Below are 26,093 nucleotides of genomic sequence, written 5' to 3' on the forward strand. Positions count from 1 at the left end.
GAGAGGATCCACCAGACAGAGTGGGGCGCAGCACAGGCCCACTGACAAGTACACTGTTGTCAGGAGCTGTCTGCTGCGCCCTGTAGATCACCTCTGGGGAGGGGATGGAACTCATGAAGTCTCTTTAGCTTCTTAGTGCTGTGCTTTAACCTGCTGCACCACCATGGAGAGCCCGAAAACATCCCCTGTTTTATATCGGATAGAGGAATATAGGGGGACCAAGTAAGGCATCAGGGAAAAAATAACAAAACAAAACCCAACAGCTCTAAACCAGAGACTTTCTGTAGGGAACAGGGAGGGATCCGAGCGATGCAGGGAAGAGCACAGGGGACTATGGTGACGTGCACTGGTGAGCTGGTGATAGGAATTCTATGGCGACTATGCCTGAGAGGAGAAAGCAAATGTTAAAAAAAGAACAACGGGGTGCAGCAGGTAAACACAGCACTAAGAAGCTAAAGCCACTTGAGCATGTGCTTGATCCCCAGGCCAGAGGTGACCCACATGGCACGGCAGACCTCTCCTGACCCGCCCGCTGCTTCCCTCAGCAGTGGACTTTGTCAGTCGGCCTGTTCTGCTCCCCATTTTGTCTCTGGTGAATCCTCTCACTACCCCTGCACCTCTGGCCTGTACCCCGGTTCTTTATGCATAAATAAATCTTAAAATACAAAGGAACAATGATGTAAAATATAAATTTTTAAAATCCTATTTTAAATAATTGATAAAAGAAGAAACACTTTACTTTTTTTTGAACCAAAAATTCCTCCTCTTTAAGTTTCCAGATTTATATATACAGAGCTCAGGAGTGAAGCATGTGGGCACCTGGGTTCCCAGCCCCAAAACTTGACCTGGGGAGTAACCGGGTCGTGGTCACAGTCAGCTCCATCTGAGCTTGAGCCCCTGCGGGCTTGTTTAGAGGAATCAGATTTTCACTTAACACACCTCAGACCACTGTCTCAGACATAATGTGCATTCACGGTTGTGTGATCTTCCTAAGAACACGTTGTATACTGTCGTGTGTGTGTGTATTTTTTACGCCTTCAGTGAGCTATGTGGATAGACACATACAATAGTCCCAAGAAACTTTAGGGTGAGCTGAGACCCAACGTGCTGTTTGGGACACAGCAGTCAGCTGCCGAGTGAGTGCACTTCAGAGCCACTGAGCTTTCCAGCAATAATTGATACTCTTTTAATAATTAATTCTCTTTCTTAGAAACCAGAAAGAGCAGGCCTTCCAAGGCTGTTAGCAGAGTTGTCAAAAAATGGTCAGAGAAAAGTGCTGAAGCAGTACAGAGCTTATAAACCCTTTCCTTGTCACTAAATTTTTAAATAACTGTTAGAAGATGAGTACATGTTTATGATAACAGTTTAAGAAACAAGAGTTGAAAGGAGGAAAAAAAAAAGTAAGAATCCTAGTTCCAGGGAAAATGTCTGCTAACAGTTCAGTACTCCTGCAGCCTGTGGGTGAGTGTGGGACGAGGAATGCAGCCATCTTCGACCTGTGCTTTTTTCCTTCCCCCCAAAAGTCACTTTATGGTGATCCCAGTCCCTAGAACCTCTTTCACCTCATGATCCACAGAGATACACTTGAGCAGCCTGCTGAGGTGAGCAGGCCCTGCCAGGCTTGGTGATGGACACGGCCTGACAGGCCATCTGTGCTCCATGCCACCTGGGTGCCCCTGTCACCTGCTCTGGCTGGGAAGTTGTGGCCGATGCCCCATGTCCGTCTGTGCCAGTCAAGCCTGCTGTGCCTTCCACCTCCATGTGCCACAGGCAGCACTTCCCCACTGGGGGCGTTTGAGGGGTTTCCGAGTGGAGGCTTACTCTGGAAGGTGACATCAGGGCCTGTCTCGGCACGATTTCATCTCCCCCAGGTAAGAGCCATTTAAGTCATATACTTGGCAATACAGACGGACTACTAACAAGAACTGCCCCTTGGCAAATCTGGACCCAAAAGGCAGACATAAAATCCCCTCCTTTTTTGTCTGATGCCTGTGACCCCTCCCCGTCCCCCCTCCCCCCCAGTAGTTGGCACCAGCAGAAGCAGAAACGTTGAGCTGAGGACAGGAGCCCGAGGCTCTGGATCTGCGCCTGCCACGGGGCCTGGGAGAGTCTCCAGTCTTGCAGAGCACAGTCTCCTGGGGTGTCAACGCTGGTGCCGTGCACTTGGGGCCTGCAGAGCCCTGCTGTGCAGCCAGGCCCGGCTTTGAGCCAGAGCCCAGGGCCCCTGCTCACTTGCCACTGTGCCTGGCTGCCGCCTTCGCAGGTGGGTCCAGGACCCACCTCACAGCGCTGGAAGAAAATGAATGGGTGGACAGCTGAGCGCAGTGCAATGTGTGGCTCATTTGTTGCTTACTGGCGTAGGAGCGAGAGGGAAAATCCTGGTGCAATAGAGGTGACTAGTGTGGGAGATGGGGAGTGGCTGAGTTTGGAGAAGGCGAGCTTTCATTGTGACCAAGTTATTCACTCCGCCCGGCCCATAATGCCTAAGGGTGAATCCTAACTATCTTCCTTTTCTTTAAGCCTGTTTGGGCCACCAGAGCAAGATGCCAGTGACCAGGAGGGCAGATTAGACTCAGTCCTCAAGGCAGCACCCCTCCAAAGCCCACCCTGTGGATGCACCCCCCAGCCCCGACAGGTGCCTCTGAGCCTCCAGGCTCGCCCTTCCCACTCTGCTTTCATTCCATTTTCTTCCTCCTCGTCACTGCCAGAGCAGCGCTCTTCCAGAAGCCCACTCAGTCCCGTCCTCTCTGTGAAGGGCTCTGGCCTCTGGACTTGAAGTCAGAGCCCAGCCTCAGTGTGGCCGGACAGGTGTAGCGCTTGGGGTGTTTCCCTGCACCAAGCCGGAAGCCCCGGAAGAGCACTGCTCGGGCGGTTGGGACACTCTGCTGAGTAGCTGACAACCCACAGCGAGAGGTTCGCCCCCAGCAGCAAGCTCGGAGGCGAAGCTGAAGCCGCAGCAGCCTGATGCCAGTGGCATTTACCGACAGAATGGATGGATGTCTGGTGTCCCCCATCCTTAAAATAGCCCAAAGAAAGGGAAAAGGGCAGAAACAAGGTTTCATTCTGCCACTCAGTCTATTTTGGAGCCTCTAAAGCAGGCTGCTGTCGGTCAGATGTGAATGCTCTGTAATTTTAGGGATTAAACGGAGGCACAGAGGCCTCCATTTAGGTTGTGGAATAGTCTGAAAAGGTCAAATGTTGAGATTGTTGACCATTTCCTTTTAATTGAGAGCTTTTCTATTTTCTCCCATCGCCCCCCACCCCCACCCCTCCTTTTATTTACAATCTCTACACAGAGCTGAACGGCTCTGTCCCGAAGGGGACGGCTCGCCTTGACCCCAGCAAGACCTCAAGGGACACAAGTCAGGCCGGGAGGCCTGAGAACCCTGGAGGACCAGTGCCGCCCCCCAGGGCCCCCAAGTCTCAGGACAGCTCTCGGGACAGTGAGGGGTGCAGCCCGTCCCCGAGGAAGGCAGCCACGGCCCAGACTGACTTCGGCAAGACTCCAGCGGCTGCAGAGGCCAGCTTCCCTGGCAGCGGCAGGCAGGCGGCTGCCCACGGGGGAACAGGACCTGAGGCAGAGGCAGCCGCTCCGGCCAGCGCCCTCCCGGCACCAGACCTCCCGCCCCAGGAGGGGCGACCTAACCACAGCAAGGCCTCACACCCCACAGGCATCCTCATACCTGGCAACTCCCCTCAGTCTGCTCTGCCCAAGGGAACAGGCCCCATAGCCCAGATGGACCCACAGCCTGGCCCCGCCCTGCTGCCCCCAACGGACAAGGCCCAGGGTGGGTGTGGCAGTCAGTCGGGTCACTGCTGCCCCCCAAAGAGTGGCAGGAGCCCCGGGGCTGCTGACAGACTCATCGAGGACGTGGATGCTTCTGAGGCAAGACTCCCATCCCCTCAGAAAGGGGGCCCGGCCCTTCTGGAGGGCGCTCCTCAGGGTCAGCCTCCAGCGGGAGGCGGGAGTTCCTGCGAGGCCCCGCCCGTCACAGGGAGCCAGACCCCCTCCCCAAGGAGGGAGTGGCCCAGCAGCCCGGGTTCCCCACAGTGGACCTCCCAACCTTCAGTACTGGATTCAGTTCATCCCGATAAGCACCTTACTGTGAATAAAAACTTCCTCAGCAACTACTCTAGAAACTTCAGCAATTTCCACAAAGACAGCATCTCCCCGCCAGGCCTCGGTGACAGCGCAGGGCCGCCCCTCTCGTCCATGTACGGAGATGCGGAGGACTCGTCTTCAGACCCCGAGTCACTCACTGAAGCGCCACGCGCTTCCGCCAGGGACCACCTGTCGCCGCCTCCTTCCCGTGAGTCGTCTTACAAGGGTGATACTACAGAGTCTGAGGAGGAGCAAATTGAAATTTGTTCCACAAACGGCGCCCCCAGCCCACCCCTGACTCCTGCGCCCGCCCAGGCTGCACCCTGTGCTGCTTTAGCCAAAGTTCTGCCCTTGGAGCACAGCCCTCGGAGTGAAGCTCTGGCAGGCCCCTGTGAGAGGACGTCCTTCCTGCCTGGACCCTCGGACCCCCCCACCCCCAACTCCTCCCAGCCGTTTTCTCACCTGGACGTAAGTGCCCATGAGCACGTGGACACAAGGATTTCGCAGAACCACAGGCCCTCGTGTGCAGGAGACACCATGGAAGGCACCGCCACCTCCGTGGATGGCAGCCGGCCACCTCCAGCCTCCCGGTGTCTCCACAACGCCCCCGTCACTCTTGGCTCTCTTCAGGTGGTCAACGGTTTGGAACATGAGCTGCTAAGTCACAAAACCCCAACTAAAACACAAGGAGCAGGTGTTCACACCAGCGAGAACCTGGCCTCCCTTGTCATGGATGTCCCTAAGAACGGAGACTCCATTCTGGCCAGTCTGCACATCTCAGAAAGTCAAGACCTGGATGACTTGCTTCCGAAACCGAAAATGATCCCCAAGAGGCCCATCATGGCCTGGTTTAAAGAAATAAATAAAAATAGTCAAAGCCCACATCTGCAGAACAAAACGGAAAAGGAGCCCACCAGAAGCCCTGACTCCAGGAGTCCGGTGATGAGCTCGAGCCACAGAAAGGGGGTGGCCGTGGCTGAGAGTCCTCCACAGCTGAAACTGAATCTTGAAAATAAAGACCCACCTAAAAAGAATTCAGTGGAGACTCTCTTAAATAACTGTCAGAAGCCCAAATCCGGTCCTAAGCTGAAGAAACTGAGCATCAAAAGCAAAAGCAAAGTCAGTGCCGAGGCCCCTGCTGCCACCACGGCCAAGGCTGTGGGGACGGACCCCAAGAATTCCCTTCTCTCACCCCAGAACTCCCACAGAATGCTGCCCCGGGGGGCGTCACCACGGTTCCAAATAGCTGACCATGAGGGTCCCAACACAAATACCCCACCTCCCCTCAAGACCCCCCAGTGTAAGCGGGAGAGCAGGACGCCCCTGGCCACTGCAGGGTCACTGAAGGCCTCGGTGTCAGACACAAGCATCAGGACATTTACTTCACCTCTGACCTCCCCCAAGACTCCTCCTGAGCAAGGTACGTGCAGCAGCTTCTCCACGGCGGGCCACTCAGAACCTGATAGAGGTTGCCCAGTCGCCCCCAAGCTTCCTAAGTGTGGCTCAGAGAGCAAGGTACCCTCTGTGGCCTCGGGGACCAATCATGTGGCCCCAAGGAGTAGCGCATCCCCAGCAGCGAGCAAGCAGGACACCCCACCTCCGGAGCACAGCGAGCGGTGTGCATCCAGCCAAGCCACGCCAAAAGCGGCCCAAGCTGGGGTGACTGGCAACAAAGAAAGCAAAATAATTGCCAGTGATCTCCTGGAAAGGACCCACCAGCTGAAAATAATAGAGATTTCTTCAGAAAGAATGCCAAAGAATGCGTCTGGTGACAAACTAGCAGAAAGTGACAGGCAGGGAGGGTCCCCGGCCCAGAGCAGCTGTCAGGAGAAGCGTGAGTTCAGACCCTGTCACCAGACTGTGGGGCCCAGTGCGCGTCAGCCAGCACCCCCATCTCGCGCCTCCCAGGGGGAGCCGGAGATGCAACCAGCTCTCAGCGTGGCAAAGCTGGTCTCCTCCTCCTCCTCGTCCCCGCTGCTGCCCACTAAAAAGGCAGAGGCCTCCCAAGGGAAGTCAAAGCCGCCAGACTCCCTGAACGGCATCCCGACAGGCCCCACGCTGGATGACCACCCCTACTTCACACCCAGGCCTGCGACCAGGACCTACTCCATGCCTGCCCAATTCTCCAGCCATTTTGGACGGGAGGCTCATTCCCTACACATCCCAGGTCGCTCACCTCGAGACAGCCAGAGCCCGGGCCCCAGCCTGGAGGCCAGGGTGCCCAGGGGCAGTGTTCTTGGCCTGGCCAATGGCCAGGGCATCTACAGTGTCAAGCCCCTGCAGGAGAGGAGCCTTCCTGCAGCAGAGCCAGGGGAGGCCCTTTCAGGGCAGGAAATGAGCTGCCTCATCCCTGACAAGGTCAGAGTCACCAGAAGACATTACTACTCTGAGCAGAACTGGCCCCACGAATCTACCTCATTTTTCTCTGTCAAGCAGAGGATCAAGTCTTTTGAGAACCTGGCCAATTCTGACCGGCCCACAGCCAAGTCCGGGGGCTCCCCTTTTTTGTCAGTAAGCTCCAAACCTCCCCTTGGCAGACGATCATCTGGCAGTGTGACTTTGGGGAGCCATCAAGGCGACCCGACAATGAGGTTGCTGAGACGCAGCCTGAGTTCCTGCAGCGAAAGCCAAAGTGAAGCCAGCACCCTCATCCCCCAGATGACCAAGTCCCCATCCAGCATGACGTTGATGGGCTCCCGGCAGGCTCTGCCTGAGGCCAGTAGCAAGGCCCCAGACACAGACCCGAAGAAAACCCCTAGTCCTTCTGGAATTCCCACCCCAACCCTGACCCCAGCCTCTTCCACCAGGAGGATTAAGTCCTCGGTGCGCCACGCCCAGCCCTCTCCCTTGTCCCGCTCGAAGCTGCAGGAGCTGAGAGCCCTCAGCATGCCCGACCTCGACAAGCTCTGCAGTGAGGACTTCTCAGCGGGACCGACGGCCGTGCTCTTCAAGACGGAGCTGGAAATCATCCCCAGGAAGACGCCTGGCTCCCCTGCTGAAGGCCCCATTGAGTCCACCGCCCTTTCATGTCCTGAGAAAGGAGGGGACAGGGTCTGTCCTGGAGGAAGCAGCTTTAAAGCCAGTGAGCCTGGGACACTGCGTTCAGCCCACCACGTGGGTGAAGTCACCCCAGGTCTGCCTGCTGCAAAAAGCTGGTCAGTTAAGTAAGTACCTGCCCTTGTTCCTTCTGTGTAAATCAGCTTTGACTGTTTTAATTTTAGAGGCGTGCAGAGGTCCGGGACCATTGTCATGTACCCCACTCCCGGCAGCATCTTCCCAACCGCCGTCCACAGCAACAAATTGGTATCGGAACAGCTGACTGAATTACACCCTTGACTCAAATTTCAGAGACTAGATTCCACTGATGCCCTTCCCTACTCCAGGAGCCCATGCGGGACACCTGCTTGCATATATGCCCCCCGTTTTCATGTTATTATTGAAAAGTGCAGGTGCCAGCAGGGAAGTGACCAGTGTGGGCTGAAAGGACTTCTGTAGCAAAAGCATGAGAGGTGGGGAGGCAGGGAGCTCCTCTTTTTGTTTTAGGCGAAATTTGGGCCTCTAAAGATGAATGGCATTAAAAAGGACATTTCTAACAAAGTATTCCAGCTGATTCCAAATGTTTTTTAATGTGAGAAGTTTTGTTAAATTCATCCCCTAACATCTTCAAAGGATCCCACTAAAAATAGCTGCGTATAGTAGAAATGAGATGATTTTAAATGCGCCTTTACTAAATGGAGCTGCCCTTTCCCTTTGTTCTCGAAATGTGCTTGTATTATTTAGTTTGGATCAACTTCTAGTCTCAGCGGGAGACCAGCAGAGATTACAGTCGGTTCTGTCATCGGTGGGGTCAAAAGCGACTATCCTCACTCTCATGCAGGAGGCAAAAGCGCAATCAGAGGTGAGTCACGGAGAACGCGGGCGTCCCTGCTGCGAGCTTCACAGCTTAGTCTGGCCTTTGTCTTGCCTGGAGCTTGTTCCAGAAGTTAGGCCTTCTGTGGGAGCCTCAAAACAGAACTGGGCATCTTGGAGAGTAATCCCAAGTACCTCTGTCCGCCTCAGTGGACATTCAGAGCCACCTGCCGGGAAACAGGGTGGCAGACTGTCCACCCCAGATCTAAGAGATGCTGGATGACGTGGATGTAACAATTAACAAAAGCAACCAGGGGTTCATATCTACGTTACTTTCCCAAAAATTTTTGCAGATTTGAACCTGATGAATATTTTAGAGAAAAAACAAACAGTATTAAAATACATATTTATTTATGCATACAAGAGCTGGGGTACAGGCCAGAGGTGTGGGATATGAGGGAGCTCACCGCTGACAGTGGGGAGCAAAACAGTCACATGGACTGAAATACACTGAGGGGAGCAGTGGGTGAGACAGGAGAGGTCTGCTGAGACTTAACCCCTTGTGCCACCAGGGAGGCCCCAAACACCACGACACGGAGTCACAGCAGAACATACTCGCTCTTGGGCCACAAGAAAGAGACTAGTTTTTCTTCGTTTTTGTTTTTCACTAGAATAAAGATGATGTCTGTTTCATCGTCTTGAATAAAAAAGAAGGCTCAGGTCTGGGATTCAGTGTGGCAGGAGGGACAGATGCGGAGCCCAAACCTGTGGTGAGTGACATCAAAATGCTCTTGCGAAAGACTGCCAGTTTGTTTCCTGCCACCAAAAGAAATGAGCGCGTTTTCACTCACCTCTGCTCATGAAATTACTTTTCCCCAAAAAATTCCCCCTTAAATTTTCCACCACTTAAACGCAAAGGCCTTTAAGATCATTAGGAACCTAGGCTGCGTCTGTGCAGCCCAGAGAGGCCAGACATATTACATACTAGGCAGAAGATTAAAAATGTCAGGTGTTGCAGCTGACAGTTGTCATTCTGCACACTGAATACGTTTTTGCTAAACCAAATAGTTTCATGATTTAAAAAAACTTGCCATTAGAAAATTCTTCGCTACACATTAGCAATTACTCTCTCACCTTAACTGGAGGTCATAAATGAGCTCTTGTCCTCTTTGTCTCAGGTTCACAGGGTGTTTTCTCAGGGGGCAGCATCTCAGGAAGGGACTGTGAACAGAGGAAATCTCCTCCTGTCAGTCAATGGCACCTCGCTGGCTGGTTTAGCCCATGGGGACATCCTGAAGATTCTGCACCAGGCTCAGCTGCACAAAGATGTCCTCGTGGTCATCAAGAAGGGGAATGATCAGCCCACAACCAAGCAGGAACCTCCCCCCACCAATATGAAGAGCGCACTGTCCAGGAAAACCACCCCACTGGAGACTGGACCAGGTGAGACACCAGTTCATGGATCAGCAGAGTGAGCAGCCTCACAACAGAACATCCTGTCACCAGAGTCCCAACTCAGGTGTAGTTTGGTGTTTATGGATGCTTTTAGCAAAAGTAGGGTTACATAAGACACCCCCCACACACACAAAAGGTACTTTACACTGTTGAGGTATAAGAGACATGAGGAATTGTAGTCTTTCCTGCAGTGAAGGACAATACAGAAATGCAGAAGCAAATGTGTTCAAAACAGCGCCTGCACACTGCTTTGGGTACCCTCGGCGCCGCTGTAGCGCCCTCCTCATGCCCTGCCTGCTGGGAGGGCCCTTTGGCTTCTTCCTGACAGTCAAGGTAGTGCTTCTCAACTTGACTTCCTGTGGTTTGGGCTATTTGTAGTGACTTTGCTGAAAAATGAGAATCTTCTCATCCAGATGCCTCAACAGAGCTGGCAGGATCCTGTTTCCCTTTACTCTGCTGTCTCACCTGCACTCTCTGGGAAACCTGAAGCCCTCCCCATGAGGGAAAACACCTTACTCATGGAACAGTTAACGCTCACCTTGGTCTAGCACTACCATTTGCAAGCACTGCTGGCATTTGTAACAAGTACCTTTGAGGCATCTTGAATTCTATGCACATGGAGAGCTTATTTGTTCAACCCAGAGCACGCAGCTCAGTAAGTCGGGAACCATGGTAAGGGGGTTGGGGGCGGAACATCTTTTTAAGGTTCCAGCGGCTCTACTTGACAGTCCTATACAGGGGCGGTTTCCACGGTACCATCCTTTCTTGAAGGGCCTACTTTAAACCAGGAAAATAGCCTAGCCTCCTTACACTGGAAGGTGGTAACATGTTTCATCGTCTTGAATAAAAAAGAAGGCTCAGGTCTGGGATTCAGTGTGGCAGGAAGCAGGGAAGACGGGCAGGCTTGGCTTCCACCCCAAGTGTACAGTTTAATCTATTTGGGGTTGTTCCTTTGCCCCCCCCCCCATCACAAAAGTGCACCCTTCAAGGCAAATTTACATTCCCCACACTCCAAGTTGGCTAGGAAGCAGGCATCTCAGTGGTGTCCCTCCCTAAGTGGAGCAATGAAGGCAGCTAGTGTGTGCAAACAGACGTGACCTGAGGCAGTGCCCCTCATGGGATCTTGTGTGGCCCATCAGGAAGGAAGCTCGCGGGGGATCCATGACCACGGTCTCACCTTAGTCCTGGCAATTGGGTGCTGCAGGTTTTCAGTACCAGTCTGTGATGCTCTGCTGTCAGCAGGCAACAGGAAATCAAACTTAGTTCCCCAGGTGTGACTTTAGTCCTCACTGAGACGTGCACCACAGGCATGTGGGGCTTGATGGGAACAGTTCGGCTTCAGCGGATTTTCTGCTGGGGTGTAAAAGCCTTCCCCATGGTTGCAGACAGTTAAGCTTGAAAGGGCCCGAGGGCAGGAATACAGCCAGGGGTCGTATCTGCTCCCCACCGGAAGACCAACCTCATCACTGGACTGGGGGTCCGGGGCAGGTGATGAGAATCCCTACTCCGCCACCACCACCTTCACGAACATCATTTCCACAGGGAGAAGCGTGGCTGCTCATGATGCTGTGTGCGTTGAAGTGCTGAAGACGCCTGCTGGGCTGGGCCTGAGTCTAGACGGAGGAAAGTCGTCTATGTCTGGACATGGGCCCCTGTTCATCAAGAGAGTATACAAAGGTAACGTCCTGGAAACCCGTTAGTGATGCCATCAGAATTGCCAGTCAGGGGTCCTTAACTTAGCCAAGAAACACTGGTGTGTGTGAGATTGTTCATGCACTTTAAAGTGCGGCATAACCACCCCCAAAAGTTTGTGGGTGACTACAACTAGGGTTGTGCATAGTACAGGCCTAAATCAACATGCAGACTATTGCTGAGTGATGTCTAGAGTCCCAGTACCCCCAGCCAGGAAAACCTCCTACCTGTTAACTGGATAGCTAAGGCAAAATGAAGCACCTCAACTGTGCATTCACTCATAGTGAGAGCTCTCAGACACTACAGTATGCAAGGAAGCCCACTGCCGTCAGATCCAATAAACAGGAAAAGGCATTAAAAAAAAAAGGCAAGAAAATTACTCATAAGTGAGTTCAACACAGTAGTCACAAGGAGCAGGTAAATAAATACATTAAAAGAAAGGAGTGATAAAGCCAGTTCCTCAGTCTAATACAGAAAATTTCTGAACAAAAAATATGTCATGTTATTAGTAACCGTATACAGGTAAAACTAGAGTTGTTACAGCAGTGTGTGAGGGCTGCTTTTAATATGTTTCTGACCATCAGAGATACACTGTGCCAAGGTAAACAACATAAGCCTAATTCCAAAAAAACCTGAGAATCATATGTTAACCCAGGATAGTTTCACCAAGATAGCCAAATTCACAGCTATACAGAAATCAGTAACTTCCTGTATGTATAAAATAACCATTATTCAAAATACAGGACAGGCCTAAATCAGGAGTCAAAAAATCACTAACAGAGAAGTGATTGCCTAGATGGTATCTGCAATGTATTTAATCAAAAGGCGATGGCCAGAATATAGAAATGCAACTTTTGACTCTCCCAAAACTTAACTACAGGTAGCTGACATTGACCAGAAACTTACCAATAACAAGCAGTCAGGAAATATTTTCTTATATATGTACACATGTATATGTAATATACTGGCCACAAGAGAAAACACTTTCATGCTGCTGTCCTATATTGAGCAGTACCATAAGTATGTTGTCTAAGAAAATCTGTACGTAGACAGTTGTTCAAAGGCCAGCTGTAAAAATGAGAATGAATAGAAAAACAGGAAGAGGTGAGGTGCTTAAAGTTAGAGAGGAAAGGGCAGCATTCATACTTTCTGGTGCAAGTATACATATTATCTGTTCAGGGTAAAATTTGGCAGTTCTTGCTAAAATGAAAAATATGAAAGTTTCTATGTCCAGCAGAGGTAAAATACATACTTCCTTCTTGAATTGCTGTCTAGTTATCCCTTTATGTGAGATTCTAAGCACAACAACTATTAAAAAACTGGAAAGTTTCTAACAAAAACTAAGACCTTGTGGGGGGAAGGCAGAGAAGTTTTCTATGATATCAATATATACAGACTTACCTGTTGTGGCCCCAATTAACAATGGTTTAAGCGAGCGAGGTTTTTCATGTAAAAGCCTCTGGTCCGCAAGGCACTGAGTGGTTCATCAGACCCAGCCTCGTCAGCAACCCTGTGATAACAAGACAGACATTAACAGTTTGCAGGTGAGGAAAATGAAGTTTAGAAACTTGCCTGAAGCACACACTTGACACCAAAATCCTTTGACTGCTACTCAGTATATTTCCCACTACCTCATGACCCTTCCAACCTGTCAACGAGTATCTCTGACAATCACAAGCTGAGTCCTGCATTTATTAACTGTTTGAATTTTACCAACTGATTTTCTGTGCCCAACCTCTTTATTATTAGTGATTTGTAGTTCTTTATCTGATCTACATAGTAATAACTACTGATTAGATACCTTGAAAATCCTTCCCTAATCAGGTGCTTATTTTTAGTGGGAGGTGTTACAGATTGAAGTTTTAGTTCAATTTTGGAGTATATGCATTGTGTGTCTCGTTTAACAAGTATTTCACATCCTAAGAATATAGGCTTTTTAAAGTTTACTTGGGATTGACTTGAATACTGTGCAAGTGCCACCATATTCTGTCTTTATTCCCCCAGGAGGTGCCGCTGAACAAGCAGGAACAATAGAAGCTGGAGATGAAATTCTTGCCATTAACGGGAAGCCCCTGGTTGGGCTCCTGCACTTCGATGCCTGGAATATCATGAAGTCAGTCCCAGAGGGACCCGTGCAGCTAGTCATCAGAAAGCACAGGAATTCTTCGTGAACCACGTACCAGTACTTAACACTTGCTGTAGAGCTTGTTATGTTTCTGTTTCCTTATTACTTTAGCAGATCAGAATGACTTTTTTAATTGATAGGTTCCTGAAATAACAAACACTGCTATCGGCAAGGACTCAAAATCTCCAAGTTTTTACTTAAACCTGAGCTGACTTACTGTGCGTGCAACAGCAATGGAGCTGCCCTCTGGAAGCCTTCTGCCTGCCTGGGCTGGAAGGGTTCCCTTTGTTCCAGTGCCTGCCCCGCCTTCGTGTTCACGGGTGGGGATAAAGCTGTGGCCTGCCCTTCTTCTGAAGCATTTAGCCAGACCTTCGCATCCCTTTGCCACCTCTCCACACACCCAATCCTGGCAGCCAGGGAGCTAACAGTGTCTGAGGGGCAACACAAATGGACTATATAGTTTTATATAATTTTGTAAGTAAAGAATAAAATGCTTTCAGGCACATTCTATGAAAGGAAGACTTGTAGGTCTGTATGTTACCCTGAAAAGAAAGTGACACTTTTAAACGATGACCTAATGGTTAGGCTGAGCTCAGGAATTATCCGAAAATGAAAAAGTAAACTACAGAAAGGTATTTTTTAGTGAGTATAATGTGCAACATATAGATGCAGAGTTCAACTCAGTAGGTTATTGATCGCTGTGAAGTGCGCTCATGACCTGAAAGTGTAAGTCGTAAGGCTGTTGTACAGAAATGCAGTTCTGATAAACTGTACTAAAATAACTATGAGCTTTGCTGCTTAGAATGAGCAGAAAGTTTCAGCTCTGAAAGCACCTTGCATCTAGCTGGGAACCTGTCTTGAGTACTGCTTGAATTCAAGACTGGTCTACACAAAAGCAGGCAAAATACCACAGTCACTGGGTTTCCATTTCAATATTCAGTACTCTCCAACCACAGATTTAAATTTTTTAGAAATCAAGTATCTTTGGATTTTTAGACATATGCGTTTATTTACAATTTAAACCAAGATGTAAAATAATCCTTTTAAGGGTTTTTTTTTTTTTTGGTGGGTGGTTTTTTGCCCCCTTTCCCCCTTTACCAGTAAGCTTAAGAAAGATTATGCATCAAATCTCTTTTCCTTACCTGACTGTAACAGCATAGCTCTATAGTGACTGAAGTCATTGCTGTTTTTGCTTTCCTGTTTGCAATTCTCTCCTTCTGCCAAACATGTTTCTCTGCAGCGGACTGTTGTGACTCACACTGCTTGTGAAAATCATCCCAGCTGCTCTCTTTGGGAAGCACATGCTTCTTCACAGTAGCTATTCCGATTCGATGTGCTGATCGTTGGCTTTTCTCTCCCCACACTATACCTTCTTGTCCTACTCTAAACCATCAACAGTTTCAGTTGCCAAACTGTACTAAGAAGAAAATGGAGAACAGGGAGTGCCTCTTTCAAGGGAAAGGAGCAGAACTGTGGTTACAACCCAAGTCCTCAGTAGGCACAGGCCAGCTGAGCCCTGAGAATAAGGGTAAGACTGCATACCAGCGCATGATGCTGCTAAGGTTTTATGTTGGAGATTTCTTTAACCTACAGTTTGGGTCTATCTATAGCTTAGATTAAAGAACTGAGGTCATTAGGCCCCTGATCATGGAGGTGCTTTGTACATCATGTTTCTAAATGATCAATCCCAGTAAACCTCTGTGGAATTTGGCCCAGAGGCGTCTCAGATGGGAGTAAAATATCTAGCTGGTGTGATCCCAGATTTCTCATATTTCACAGGCTTATATAAAAGAGAATGTAGTACAGACATTAGCTAGAAAGACCTGATTCATTTAGCTTCTACTTTTCACTACATTTGCAAGTAGGATACTATAGGAAGTCAGTGCAAGGTGCATGCTAGGTTGTTTTTAATTCTTTGGGGTCAGTTTCTGCTTTCTTGCTTAGATAACAAAACACTATTGAAAGTCAACACCAACAATTGTTTTTTGCCTCCACTCTTCCAGCTGTGCCTACTAGTAAGAAATAATACAGTCCGCGTGGACAGGTATTTTTAGAGGAGACCATTCTCACTCCACATTACTCTTAAGAGTCCATAATCCTCAGAGTGCAAGAGTTTAATGATCCAGAGGTCTACCGTGCTAAAATCAGCCATTTCTACTAGATCTGCCAGAAGGGATCCCCGGCATACTGTTGGAATTTAAAGGAGGAAGCAAAAGCTAAACTGTCACTTACCCTAAGATAAAAAAGCTATTTATTTGTCTTCAGTGTTCAAGGCATGACTAGTATATCTAATTAGTCTAATTCCCACACTTCCTGAAGTGAACACTAAATGTATTGTTCTACTAAAGCTTACATTGTTTGGTTTATTAACTGGTCAGTCATTCACAATAAGCTATGAGGGTAAGTATGTGTTATACATGTAAACCATAGTTGCAAGGATCTATACCATGAAGGTGGAAGTAGCCTGGATTTCATTTCTGTCTTCCCATAAACATCTCATTTACCTTTATGGTTGACTTAATTGGCACCACACCTGTTGTATGATATTATACATTATCCTTTATTTATGTAATATAAAATGCCTTATATATTAAAGAGTAAGTGCAATAATATGAAATAGCCTGTACATTTTAAAAATGTTGTCGCCAAGTTATGTAAATCCACATCTCTGTAAACAACCTTTTTTAAGTAATTTTAAAAAAAATAAACACTCTGCTTACTACTTGTCTTCATGTTTTTTTCTCTTTAGTTCTGCATCTAAAGAACAACTTTTTAAAATACCAACATAAATGTTTATTACTACCTGAATGGGTGACAGGTCAAGGCAACAGAACTCAAATCAACTACTTCTTTCCTTTGCCACACTCAAACTCCAATACAACCCAAAACTGTTCCACTCTGGAATCTTAAGATCAGTCATCCCAAGCTCTTAACAACTTCCTGACCTGGCTCTTCCCCTGCCCTCCTTATTCTCACTACTACTTACTCAATTTCAAAGAAACTTCCAGATTCCTTCACAACTGTCCATTTTCTCCCCACTCAGGACCTCTGCTCTTTCTCTACTCATACTAGACCCGTGGTACAGCACAAACCCTGTCCCTCACTCCAGCTAATCCTAAGTGCTTTCAACCCAGAATAGGTTCCCAGAATCCTATTCTTAGAGAAAACCACACAAAACAATGCTATAAACTGTTTCCAATCTCAACTGGACTCTCGTACTTGGCACCTGTTTCCTGTTTGAGTTTTTTCTCATTCTTTCTTAAGTACTAGATTTCTTCATTTTTCTCACTGCACCTACTCATTCACCTTTTCCAAATGTGGACCCTATTTCAGAGTGAAAAAGCATCTAATTTATTTAGGTGCTTTCATGTTTTTTCTTTTAATTTTTTTTTTTAGCATCCTTCTTCACTTTGTGCATATTTTTCATCTTGATTGTAATCCCTGTGGACTTACCACTCCAGTTTTGATCCCAATTGTTTTCATTTTTACAATTGCTTCCCCCACCCCCAATCCCTTACATGCCTGCTATGAGTGAAATCATCCTTTTCTTTCTGGCTTACTTCACTAAATAAGCATGATCCCTCCCAGCTCCAACCATGTTGCTGCAAAAGTCATTAGGCTCTTTCAGTTTTAAGACAGACACGGACTTAGAGCTGCTTGAGGAAGAGGACAAAGTAGCATCTCTCAGAAACCCAAGAATAGGATCTGGCCTCTGAATGACCCCAGAGAATACAGAACTCCAGAATTTATAGATTCCACTGCTATTTGAGGGTCTGTTTCTACACCACCAGTTCTCTCTCCACCAGCTAGCAGCCTTAAACCTAACTTCACACCAGTAGACCCTCCCACGAATGCGTCTTCCTCGTATGTTGGCCCGCACTCTATCTCAGAATTTCTGTAGACAAGCAAGCTTGCTGCCCACAAAATTTTCCATATATACTTTCAAATGATTCTGAAATGCTAAGTCCACCCCAATGTGGGTAGGGTTTTTTTTGCTAGAAGACATTGTGCTTGTCTACATATAACTCTGCTCTAAAATCTACTGAAATAAATTCAAAAAGGAAACACTCAAGTTTGTTGAAGACTACATACCATATACAGTATAAACTAAAACTAAACTAAAGCAGAACAATGGAAAGGGATACAATTTTCTGAATGAAAAAAGCAAAGGTGGTGTGATATGGAATAAGAGTTCTAAAGAATGACCCAAACCCTTAATTTGGAAAAAGGGTATTATAAGAAAAGACAATGTTAGGATAAAAAAGAAAAAACGTGGGAGATGTCAACACTTAGTTTTGCAAAGCCTTCATCAAACTCTAATTCAAACTCCAGATCTTTCTCATTTAAATCAGAATACACACTAAAAGGATATTCAGGCCCTCCCTGGTGGCGCAGCGGATTAAAGCACAGCACTAAGAAGCTTAAGCCACTTCTGCATGAGTTTGATCCCTGCCTGCCCTGGAGGAGATCCACATGGCCTGGCAAACCTCTCCTGACCAGCCCGCTGCTCCCCTCAGCAGTGTACTTTGTCGATCTGCCTGTTCTGCTCCCCTCTGTCCCTGGTGAATCCTCTCACCCTCCGCATCTCTGGCCTGTACCCCAGTTCTGTATGAATAAATAAATCTTTAAAAAAAAAAAGATTTATAAAAGGATATTCAATGTTGTTTCTGTTGTATAACATTGAGGAGGTTATTAGCCAATATATTAGACCAAAGTGTAAACAAAGAAGTATAAACAATGGAAAGAAACAAAAATACCATACTTACACATGATACAGTTGGTACACAAATTCATCAACATTAAAATTTTAGAATTGTAAGGTGGCTATCAAAAATAATTCACCAAAACAACAGCTTTCCTATTTTTAACTACAGGCAGAACACTTTTTGGGGAAAAACATCTATTCACAACTGAAAGTACAATTAACTTCAGCAACGACTAAAGACCTAAACAAACCACAGAACTACTGAGGGATATAAACAGGGAAAGTAACTGCAGACCAAAAGGGACAATAGAAAATAACCTATGTCAAATCCCATACTAAGTTACTTTAAGAAAAAAAGAGAATGAAGAGCAAATATAATTTCTATAGACAAAAGCACACCAGGAAAGATGGTCAGGAGCTAAAGAAAACTATAACAACTTAAAATGTATCAAGAAAATGACAAAACGAGTTTATAATATAAACTGAAATTTAAACAAGAAAAAAAATAATTTCATAAAAGACTAAGCTAGAGCGTTCACAGTGAAGTAACAGTATTAAAACACTTAAAGATGAATAAAAGAAAAAGCAAAACTGACAAATATAGACGATGTATACTAGGATTCCCCAAGAAAGAAAGCAAACTTTTTGAATGCCTTAAAAAAAAACAACCATACACACCAACTCTAAAGACTGGGGCACCCACTGTTATCACAAAGAGCCAACATCCATAATATATGGGAAAGTCCTGACAAGTCAATACCTACAAAGATTAATGCTTATTTTAAAAAATGGATAAAGAACAGAAACAGGTAATGCACAGGAAGAAAACACCAATTACCAATAAAAATAGTAAATGATAACCTCCAATAAATAACATTATTTGACAGTTCTTCCTATTAGCTTAGCAGGAACCAAGATTGATGATACCGTGTAAAAGTACTTGGCGAGGGTTTGAGGAAACCAGCAGTCGTATGACTGGCGGAGGTGTGTTAACAGGAATCTTAGAAATCAACATGGCTCTCGCATATTTTTAAGGCATACTTTTTGAGCATATTTTTAAAGCATACTTAAGGCAAATTAAAATAAAAGACAACTACAAAAATGTATAGTAAAATACTCTTGCAATAACGATAAATGTAATAATCAAAATGTCCGCTAGTGAAAAATTTAACTTATACAATGAAGCCAGAAATTATGTGTACTTATTCCAAAAACTCCCCATGAGTTAAGAGCGAAAAGCAATCTGCAAAGTAGCTTATGACAACACTGGGAATCATATTATTATAATTATGATCTACCAGAGATAAATACCTACATAATTATTAACATATCGGGTTAAAGAAGAATGGCCATCAATTTATCACGTTACCATCAACAACCCTCCTTCGAAGGTTAGCCTGCAAGGTCTGAACAGTAATGTCACTACCTTACTAGTGCTATTAAAAAATATCTGACAAGTGCATAACTCTCCAGAGCCAGGGATGTCATCTTGGAACCCAGTAAACCTCAATGAATAGGAAACTACATAGGGTGTCTGTCATCTTGATCTGGATGAAAGTAAAGTGAAGCACTATCAGCTGAAAATATATACGAAATCAGTACAAGACAGAAAAGTACAGAGTTAGAATTTTATAAATACCTCACGTGGACTTGTGACTGGTGGTTTCCATATTCCTGGGGCAAGAGTAGCCATGTCTGGCAGTGACAGACCTTTGTCATCATCAAGCTGGATGTCACTACACATTGTCCCTGTATTGGCACTGAGCCAGGTATCAGCCCTTCATTTTCCAGACTACCAAACTCAAGGTCTATAATAATAGCTGTTCACAATAATGGAAACGACTGAGTGTCCAAGACCACTGGCCAATCTTGTTTTAGCAGGACATGGTGTTTCTTTTGAGAACACACAGAATTTGGTCAGTTTTTAATCCCCAAAAAATAAATTTACGAAATTTGCGCCAAGGTATTAGAATAAAGCAGGGGTGTCCTTTTATCATAGGTGTCATCACCATGAGACTATTTTACATTATTTGCTATTCTGATTTTTGTTAGAGAAAAGCAGCCTCACCCCACCCTCCTAGTATCCAAATAAGGGAGTATCTGTATTTGAATCCCATACTGCTACTACATCACTTCTGGATTTAAAAACCAAACACTTAACTGATAAATGTGAGATTGGGCGGATCATCCTCTCCAAGCTTGTTTCTTGCTGAATAAAGATAGTAACTGGGGATTAAGGTCAAAGCAAGAGCACAGGACACACACTCAAAATGCAGAAAGGAGTAGTTTTCTCTTTCCCTTCTATTACAGCATTTTCCTAGATCACATTTTAAGGAACACTCATTAGTTAAGCAACACATGAAATCAAAAAAACAGCAGCCAGTTACTAATTTTTTTACACAGATCTTTAAGTTTTATTAGATTAAAATTCACTGCCTGATCTTGGATCTAAAGACTTCACCAAAGTGCATAAGCCATAAATCTGCTCCTACCATACAGACTATAATTATTTTGGTGCATGCCCCATACCTGCTTTAAATAAACAGCAAGTATTTTCCAGCAACAGAGTTCTAGGTAATACCCTCCCAACCTCCAAAGTGTAATACTTTTGCTTTCTCTGGATATAGAAATACAGAATTGAGGCTACATACAGGTAGAGCTAAGAACTCTGCTCTGAAACAGTGACAGAAACTCGGGTGAGACTAATGCTCCCGTTTGAAAACAAAATTGCTGCTGATGAAGAATTCTTGAGAAACATCTATTACCTATAAAATATTTTCAAGAGAAAAACAGTAAGTCTGCACATGATTAAGTTCCGAGACACTGTTAGTAGTTTCTAGTATAATTTTGTAAGAAGTTATATATCAATAGTTTCCATATTTCATTGCCACCTATGATACCGTTCTTTGGGAGAAAGCCATTTTAGTGGGTGGAAAATCTTTTCCATGCCTTTAAAACAGAGGCTGGCAAGCTACTGAGTTACATCCAGGTAACTATTATTAAAAAGTTTACTGAAACACTGTCTCACCCACTTATCTGTATTGTCTATGGCAACATTCACTCAGCAGAAGAGAGTAGTTGCCAACAAATACCCAAAATATTTACTACCTGGCCCTGTGAGGAAAAGGTTGAGAACTCTTCATGAAACACAACCACACTGTAATAATTCTAAGTAAAACTTGATTAGAAAGAAAACTAAGGCAGGAAACAAAAATACGAATGACATGCTTGCTCTGATTCAGGCACTTTCAAGATCATAGTTTATTTATTACTTCAGATAAAAAGATAGTTTACATATTAGGGAATCCCTTAAAATTCAACTCTAGAGTTATACACCATCTAGTACTTTTGCAGTGAATGTTAACAAAAAAAATCTCTAAACACCTGAAAGCCCCACTATTAACATGAACTATGGTGATAAAAAATTTGACATTTAATTTCCTCAATATATAGTATTTACATCATGAAACCAATGATACGATAAACAGTGATAAAGAAATAGTAAAAATAAACTTTAAAAAGCAAAGGCTTATATTCTTACAATGTGCTAATTATCATAATTGTATATAAAAATTAAAACATAGCAGAGCTTTCTGTTACAAAATTCTTAATCATCTGAGCTGTAGTCATTACTTGCTAACAATTTACATGCAACATCTGCTAGGACTGACATTTGATTTTTTTTTTTCCCCAAGAAAGTATGAGTAGATAAATGACACTTAAGAGCAGACATTAATTTACTGGACAGAAAACGAAAAAAAAAAAAAACTGTACTCAACATTAGTACTGGTCACAAGCCTCTTCCCTATACAAATAAAACAGTAAGACAAAAAAAAAAAATTCCAAACAGGAGATGCATAGGCAGAGTATCATGAAATGGCACAGCTCAAAAACCTTGGGACTAATCAAACATCTATCTTTTCACTCTCCTTCAATGATGAGAGGTCTATTTTGTCATTAAATAATGACTGAAGCAAGAGAGGGGCACCAGGTGTACAACTAATTAAACCTTGCAAAATACTAAGATGGAGGCAGAGGTGGCCAGAAGGGACAATGTATATATAATTCAAACTATATACAGCGAAACTGGAATGCAGTCCATCCCAAAATGACTTTGTGAAACAATTGGACCTTTATGATTTAATAGTTAAAATTATAATAAGTGTAATAATACAACAGATTTACATGGGAAGGAAAATCCAAGGGGCATTTTATATTATTTACTGCGTTGTCTTCAATTTAAAAATAATTTTGTTAAGTATACATCTCAACTGAGGTCTATGTATAAAATGTCCTAATAGATACAGATATTTACCTTTGGTGAGTTGAAGGCCTTTTGTGACTTCCATCTGAATTGTAGGCATAATGCTAGATGTACATGCACACGTGGGAAAAACTCAAGCTGAGGTAATCCAGAAGATGTGCATGTGAGAAGACTGGAGGTACTTTGAAAGTCAAAGTATACCAGAAACCCAAAACAGGTAACAGTGAGAATGGCAACAAGGAATGGAATGCCAATATGGCAGTAAAACTTTTTTTAAAACAGAAAGAGGAAGGCCTCTCGTACCAGCAGAATCCTGCATACATAGAAAAAAGACAAAGCCACCCACCTAAAACAAAAGCCAATTATAGTGTGGAAAGTACAAATTGCAGAAAACCAGAGTCAATAAAGAAAAACTACTGGTTGACATGAGATAGGAAAACACTTCCTTCTGAGCAGAGTTACTTGGTGAAGGCTGCCACCACCGCCCACAGGACCTCGCTGGTGCTGGCCTTCAGACATTCCACCTCAGGATCCAAGTCGAGGAGCTGCCTCACTCTCTTGGTGGCTAAATCATATTGCTCGTCCAGAAGAGGAGCAAACGCATTCTCCAGAACATCTGAAGCGTGGGCTAGGTAAATGAGGGCCAGCAAGCGCTTGTCCATGCGGTGAGGGTCATTCACCCATTTGTCAAGAACAGCTTCTTGCACCTTCTTGATGAGGCGCTGTTTAATGTTGTTGTTGGTGAGGGGATGTGTCGTCATGTCAAAAAGTAGGAAGTTCTGTTTCTCTGTTGTCAATACACCCTTTTCCACCAGGTTTTTAGCTAATCGTTCCCGTACATTTCTTAATTGATAATGCAATTTTAATGGATTCCATGTCTCACCTAAATAAAAGATTTCAGAGGTTAGAAATGGTACGCATTATCTGCTAGTTCTATAAGATTTTGTACTGTTAAAATGGAATTTTACAGTAAAAGTTCTCTAGTTCCCTCTAGAGAACTAAAGAAAATCCAACTACATTTTCAACCTGCCTAAATCATGAACCCCTTGAGGGCTGGATCTTTCCTTGCATACTTTCAGGCACAAAAAAACAAACAGAAAGCAATCTTCAAACCTAGTCACCATTAATCTATTATGGACTGAGGCCAAATATTAAGCTTGGCCTCTCTCCAATTATTGTCAGACAGCAGCTAATAACCAACATAGTTAAAAAGAACAGCAAAATAATGTTTTCTGTTAAACATCAGTATGGAGTAAGTGGGCAAAAGAAGTTTCCTGATTTATATGCTATTCCCGAAACTTACATATACAGACAGGGTCTAAAAAAACTAGCAAAGTCTGCCTAGGCAACCTTAATTGCTAACAACAGATAGTATAAAGTTAACTTTAAGTGGACAAAACATTTTCACCATTTTAATCTTGTCATCTATATGTATTTTCTTTCAAACTGAGTAACACTTAAAGTAAAACCAGGTTATTATTCACTAAAATATTTGTTTTCCTTCTTTGTAGATGTCTTAATCTTGACTAGCTCTGAGATTGTGTATGGTAAATCTTTTGTGTACTTTATGTTCCAAATGAATCTCCAGTAAACATGTAACTTTTTACTATTTGAAAAAAAAAATATTTTCTGAATTGAGACATAACCTTGTACAAAAGCTACAAACTTAACATTTCATGACATTTAAAAAAAAAACTTTACCTGTACTGCCCACTACATGAGCAATTAACCACAGGGGTTATTCAATTTAAGTTGATTTTAAAAAGTCACATTTCAGGTGTCCAACAGTCATGTGTGGCTAGTAATTACTGACTGGACAGCACAAACATAGAACACAGTCATCATTACATAAAGTTCTAATCAACAATGCTATCTCAAACTATATTTTTATTCAATTAGCCATAGAGAAAGCCATTTTACCATGTTAAAGAATAAGGGGCTATGATAATGTAATCAATTTTGTACTTGTCCTCTGACCTTAAACAATTAGAAATGCAGAAATAAACAATGGAACACTGTTTCAGATCGTAGTCACAAGCTATAATCCTCGGAGAAAGCTAAGAGTGAGCCTTCCTGTTGCCAATGCTTACTACCAAAAGTTATATTCCCTGAATCAGAGCAGGATGGAAAAGCCCAAGCAGAACACCGCAGGCACACTATGTTAAGCAGGAGAGAATAAGGCAGCTGGAATGTGCAGAGCAGAATACCGGAGACGAGGAGTTACACAGAGTAAGAGATCTTAACAACCTGTGTGTTGCACCTTACTCTGGCTAAAAACTATGGCACTGTGTTAAAATGAGAAATTTCACAAAACTGAAATGAAAATTTTCAAAATGCTAAGATGAACAATTCCTAATGTTCACACAGGGCTAGGAAATTCTCAGTTCCAATTAGCTGAGTGAAAGGCTTCACTTGACACCCAGAACATTCATAAGGGACTCCAGAAGGCTAACAGCTTAGTAACAGGGCTAACTAATCCTAAGTAAACACCTGAATGAACAAAGTTTACAAATAAGCTGATCCATAAGTAATTTGACAGCCTACCAAAATAAAATTCAACCCTCTTTAGAGAACAACAGCATCATTTAACACTCAACAGGACATTCAGAATGTGACCCAAAACTAAGGGGGGTGGGGGGGCAGGGAAGATATAGAAATGGTCAACCAAGTCAGCTATGACCCAGAAATGACAAATGCTGGAATTTGGACACAAATTCCAAACTTTAAAATGGCTATTGTAAATGTTTAAAAACAACAAAAATCATGAACACAATGAAATAGTAAGAGATGTGGTGTGTGTGTGTGTGTGTGTGTGTGTGTGTGTGTTTAAGAATAAATTATCTGGCACTACCATTTTGCGATTCACCTTATAAAATCAGGGCCTTGGGGGTAAAAACTCAAATAATGAAGGGCTGGTACCACAAGTTTGGAAACTGAAGTCATTTATTTAAAAAAAAAAAAAACTTTTTCAAAGAAAATCAATGGTCAAACAAATCAACTTCCACTACAAAAATTAATCACTGCATTCAATTTCCTTGGTAACGAAAACAAAAGAGCTGAAATATATCTGAGGCTATATCAGAGTTTAAAAACTAACAGCATGAATGAAAAAATTTACCTTCAATAAACAAAATTCTACTTCAATTTCTGGTGTTAAACAGTCCATATCATTTACTGTTAAGAAATCAGTAATAGTTAACTTGATAAAATAGCAAGCTATAAAGTTAAGACTGCTTATATCTGAAATCCAACTCAGTCTTTTCCTAGCTGTGTGACCCTTAGAAAGGTTCCTTAACCTAACTATTCTGCCATATACTCAACCTAAAGTAAAGGCAACTATATCCAGTTCACAGATTATTAAGATTAAATGAGCTAAAGACACAGTATGTGCTAAGTATATGACAAGCTCTCAGTAAATGTTAGCTGTTATTTCCACGTCAAAATCAACAGAGGTAGACCTAAAGAATATGCTATATTTATAATGCTGTTAAAAACTATTTAAGGAACTGAGAATACAAACATAAATAAAGGTGTATTTCTGAGTCTAGAAATTTAAAAGTGAAGAAAATAGATAAATAATGTTGCAAGCTGTACTGGCCAGAATAAAATATGAATGAGTCCATACAGTGTGAACAAGTACCCAAAGGGCTAATAAATTACTAGGGTTTGAAGTTAAGGGCTAATTCTAGGAACATCATGGGGAAAGAACTTTGTATCTTGAAATTCAACGGGATTCAGCTTTCTAGGAAAGGAAGAGGCTACATTCCACACAAAGGACAGACAGAGCAAACAGACAGCGATTCCATGCAAAGTATAGTGGGCCCTGAAGTGAGGCACACATCTTCTTACAAAGGGGCAGGCTTGCATTTTTCGCTCTCTCTCAAACAATGCCTATCTGCTG

General features: G+C 44.3%; 2 protein-coding genes and 1 long non-coding RNA gene across 5 annotated transcripts in view; 1 reads left to right on the forward strand and 2 right to left on the reverse strand.

Annotated features, from left to right (window-relative positions):
• Window positions 1-15,950, forward strand: part of PDZD2 (PDZ domain containing 2) — a 207,979-nt gene extending 192,029 nt beyond the window's left edge. For all 3 annotated transcript variants that reach the window (XM_012721834.1, XM_012721832.1, XM_012721833.1), the window contains exons 19-24: window positions 3,297-7,266; window positions 7,883-8,000; window positions 8,623-8,721; window positions 9,130-9,394; window positions 10,949-11,083; window positions 13,103-15,950. In XM_012721834.1, coding sequence (XP_012577288.1) covers window positions 3,297-7,266; window positions 7,883-8,000; window positions 8,623-8,721; window positions 9,130-9,394; window positions 10,949-11,083; window positions 13,103-13,269 — 4,754 coding nt within the window. In that variant the 3' untranslated portion in view covers window positions 13,270-15,950. The remainder of the gene's footprint in view (window positions 1-3,296; window positions 7,267-7,882; window positions 8,001-8,622; window positions 8,722-9,129; window positions 9,395-10,948; window positions 11,084-13,102) is intronic.
• Window positions 8,678-12,819, reverse strand: LOC105853360. The gene is made up of 5 exons (XR_001145199.1): window positions 12,500-12,819; window positions 12,005-12,166; window positions 10,866-11,058; window positions 9,086-9,267; window positions 8,678-8,767 (listed from the first exon to the last, which is right to left on the reverse strand). It is a non-coding gene; the product is annotated as an uncharacterized LOC105853360 (long non-coding RNA).
• Window positions 15,951-21,165: 5,215 nt separating the features above from the next.
• Window positions 21,166-26,093, reverse strand: part of GOLPH3 (golgi phosphoprotein 3 (coat-protein)) — a 38,001-nt gene continuing 33,073 nt past the window's right edge. Inside the window, exon 4 of the mRNA XM_004678072.2 lies at window positions 21,166-23,075. Within this exon, the coding sequence (XP_004678129.1) occupies window positions 22,651-23,075 (425 nt within the window). The 3' untranslated portion in view covers window positions 21,166-22,650. The remainder of the gene's footprint in view (window positions 23,076-26,093) is intronic.

Source organism: Condylura cristata, unplaced genomic scaffold (assembly GCF_000260355.1).
Source record: "Condylura cristata isolate star-nosed mole 26May11 unplaced genomic scaffold, ConCri1.0 scaffold00007, whole genome shotgun sequence".
In the NCBI taxonomy this organism is placed as follows: Eukaryota; Metazoa; Chordata; class Mammalia; order Eulipotyphla; family Talpidae; genus Condylura; species Condylura cristata.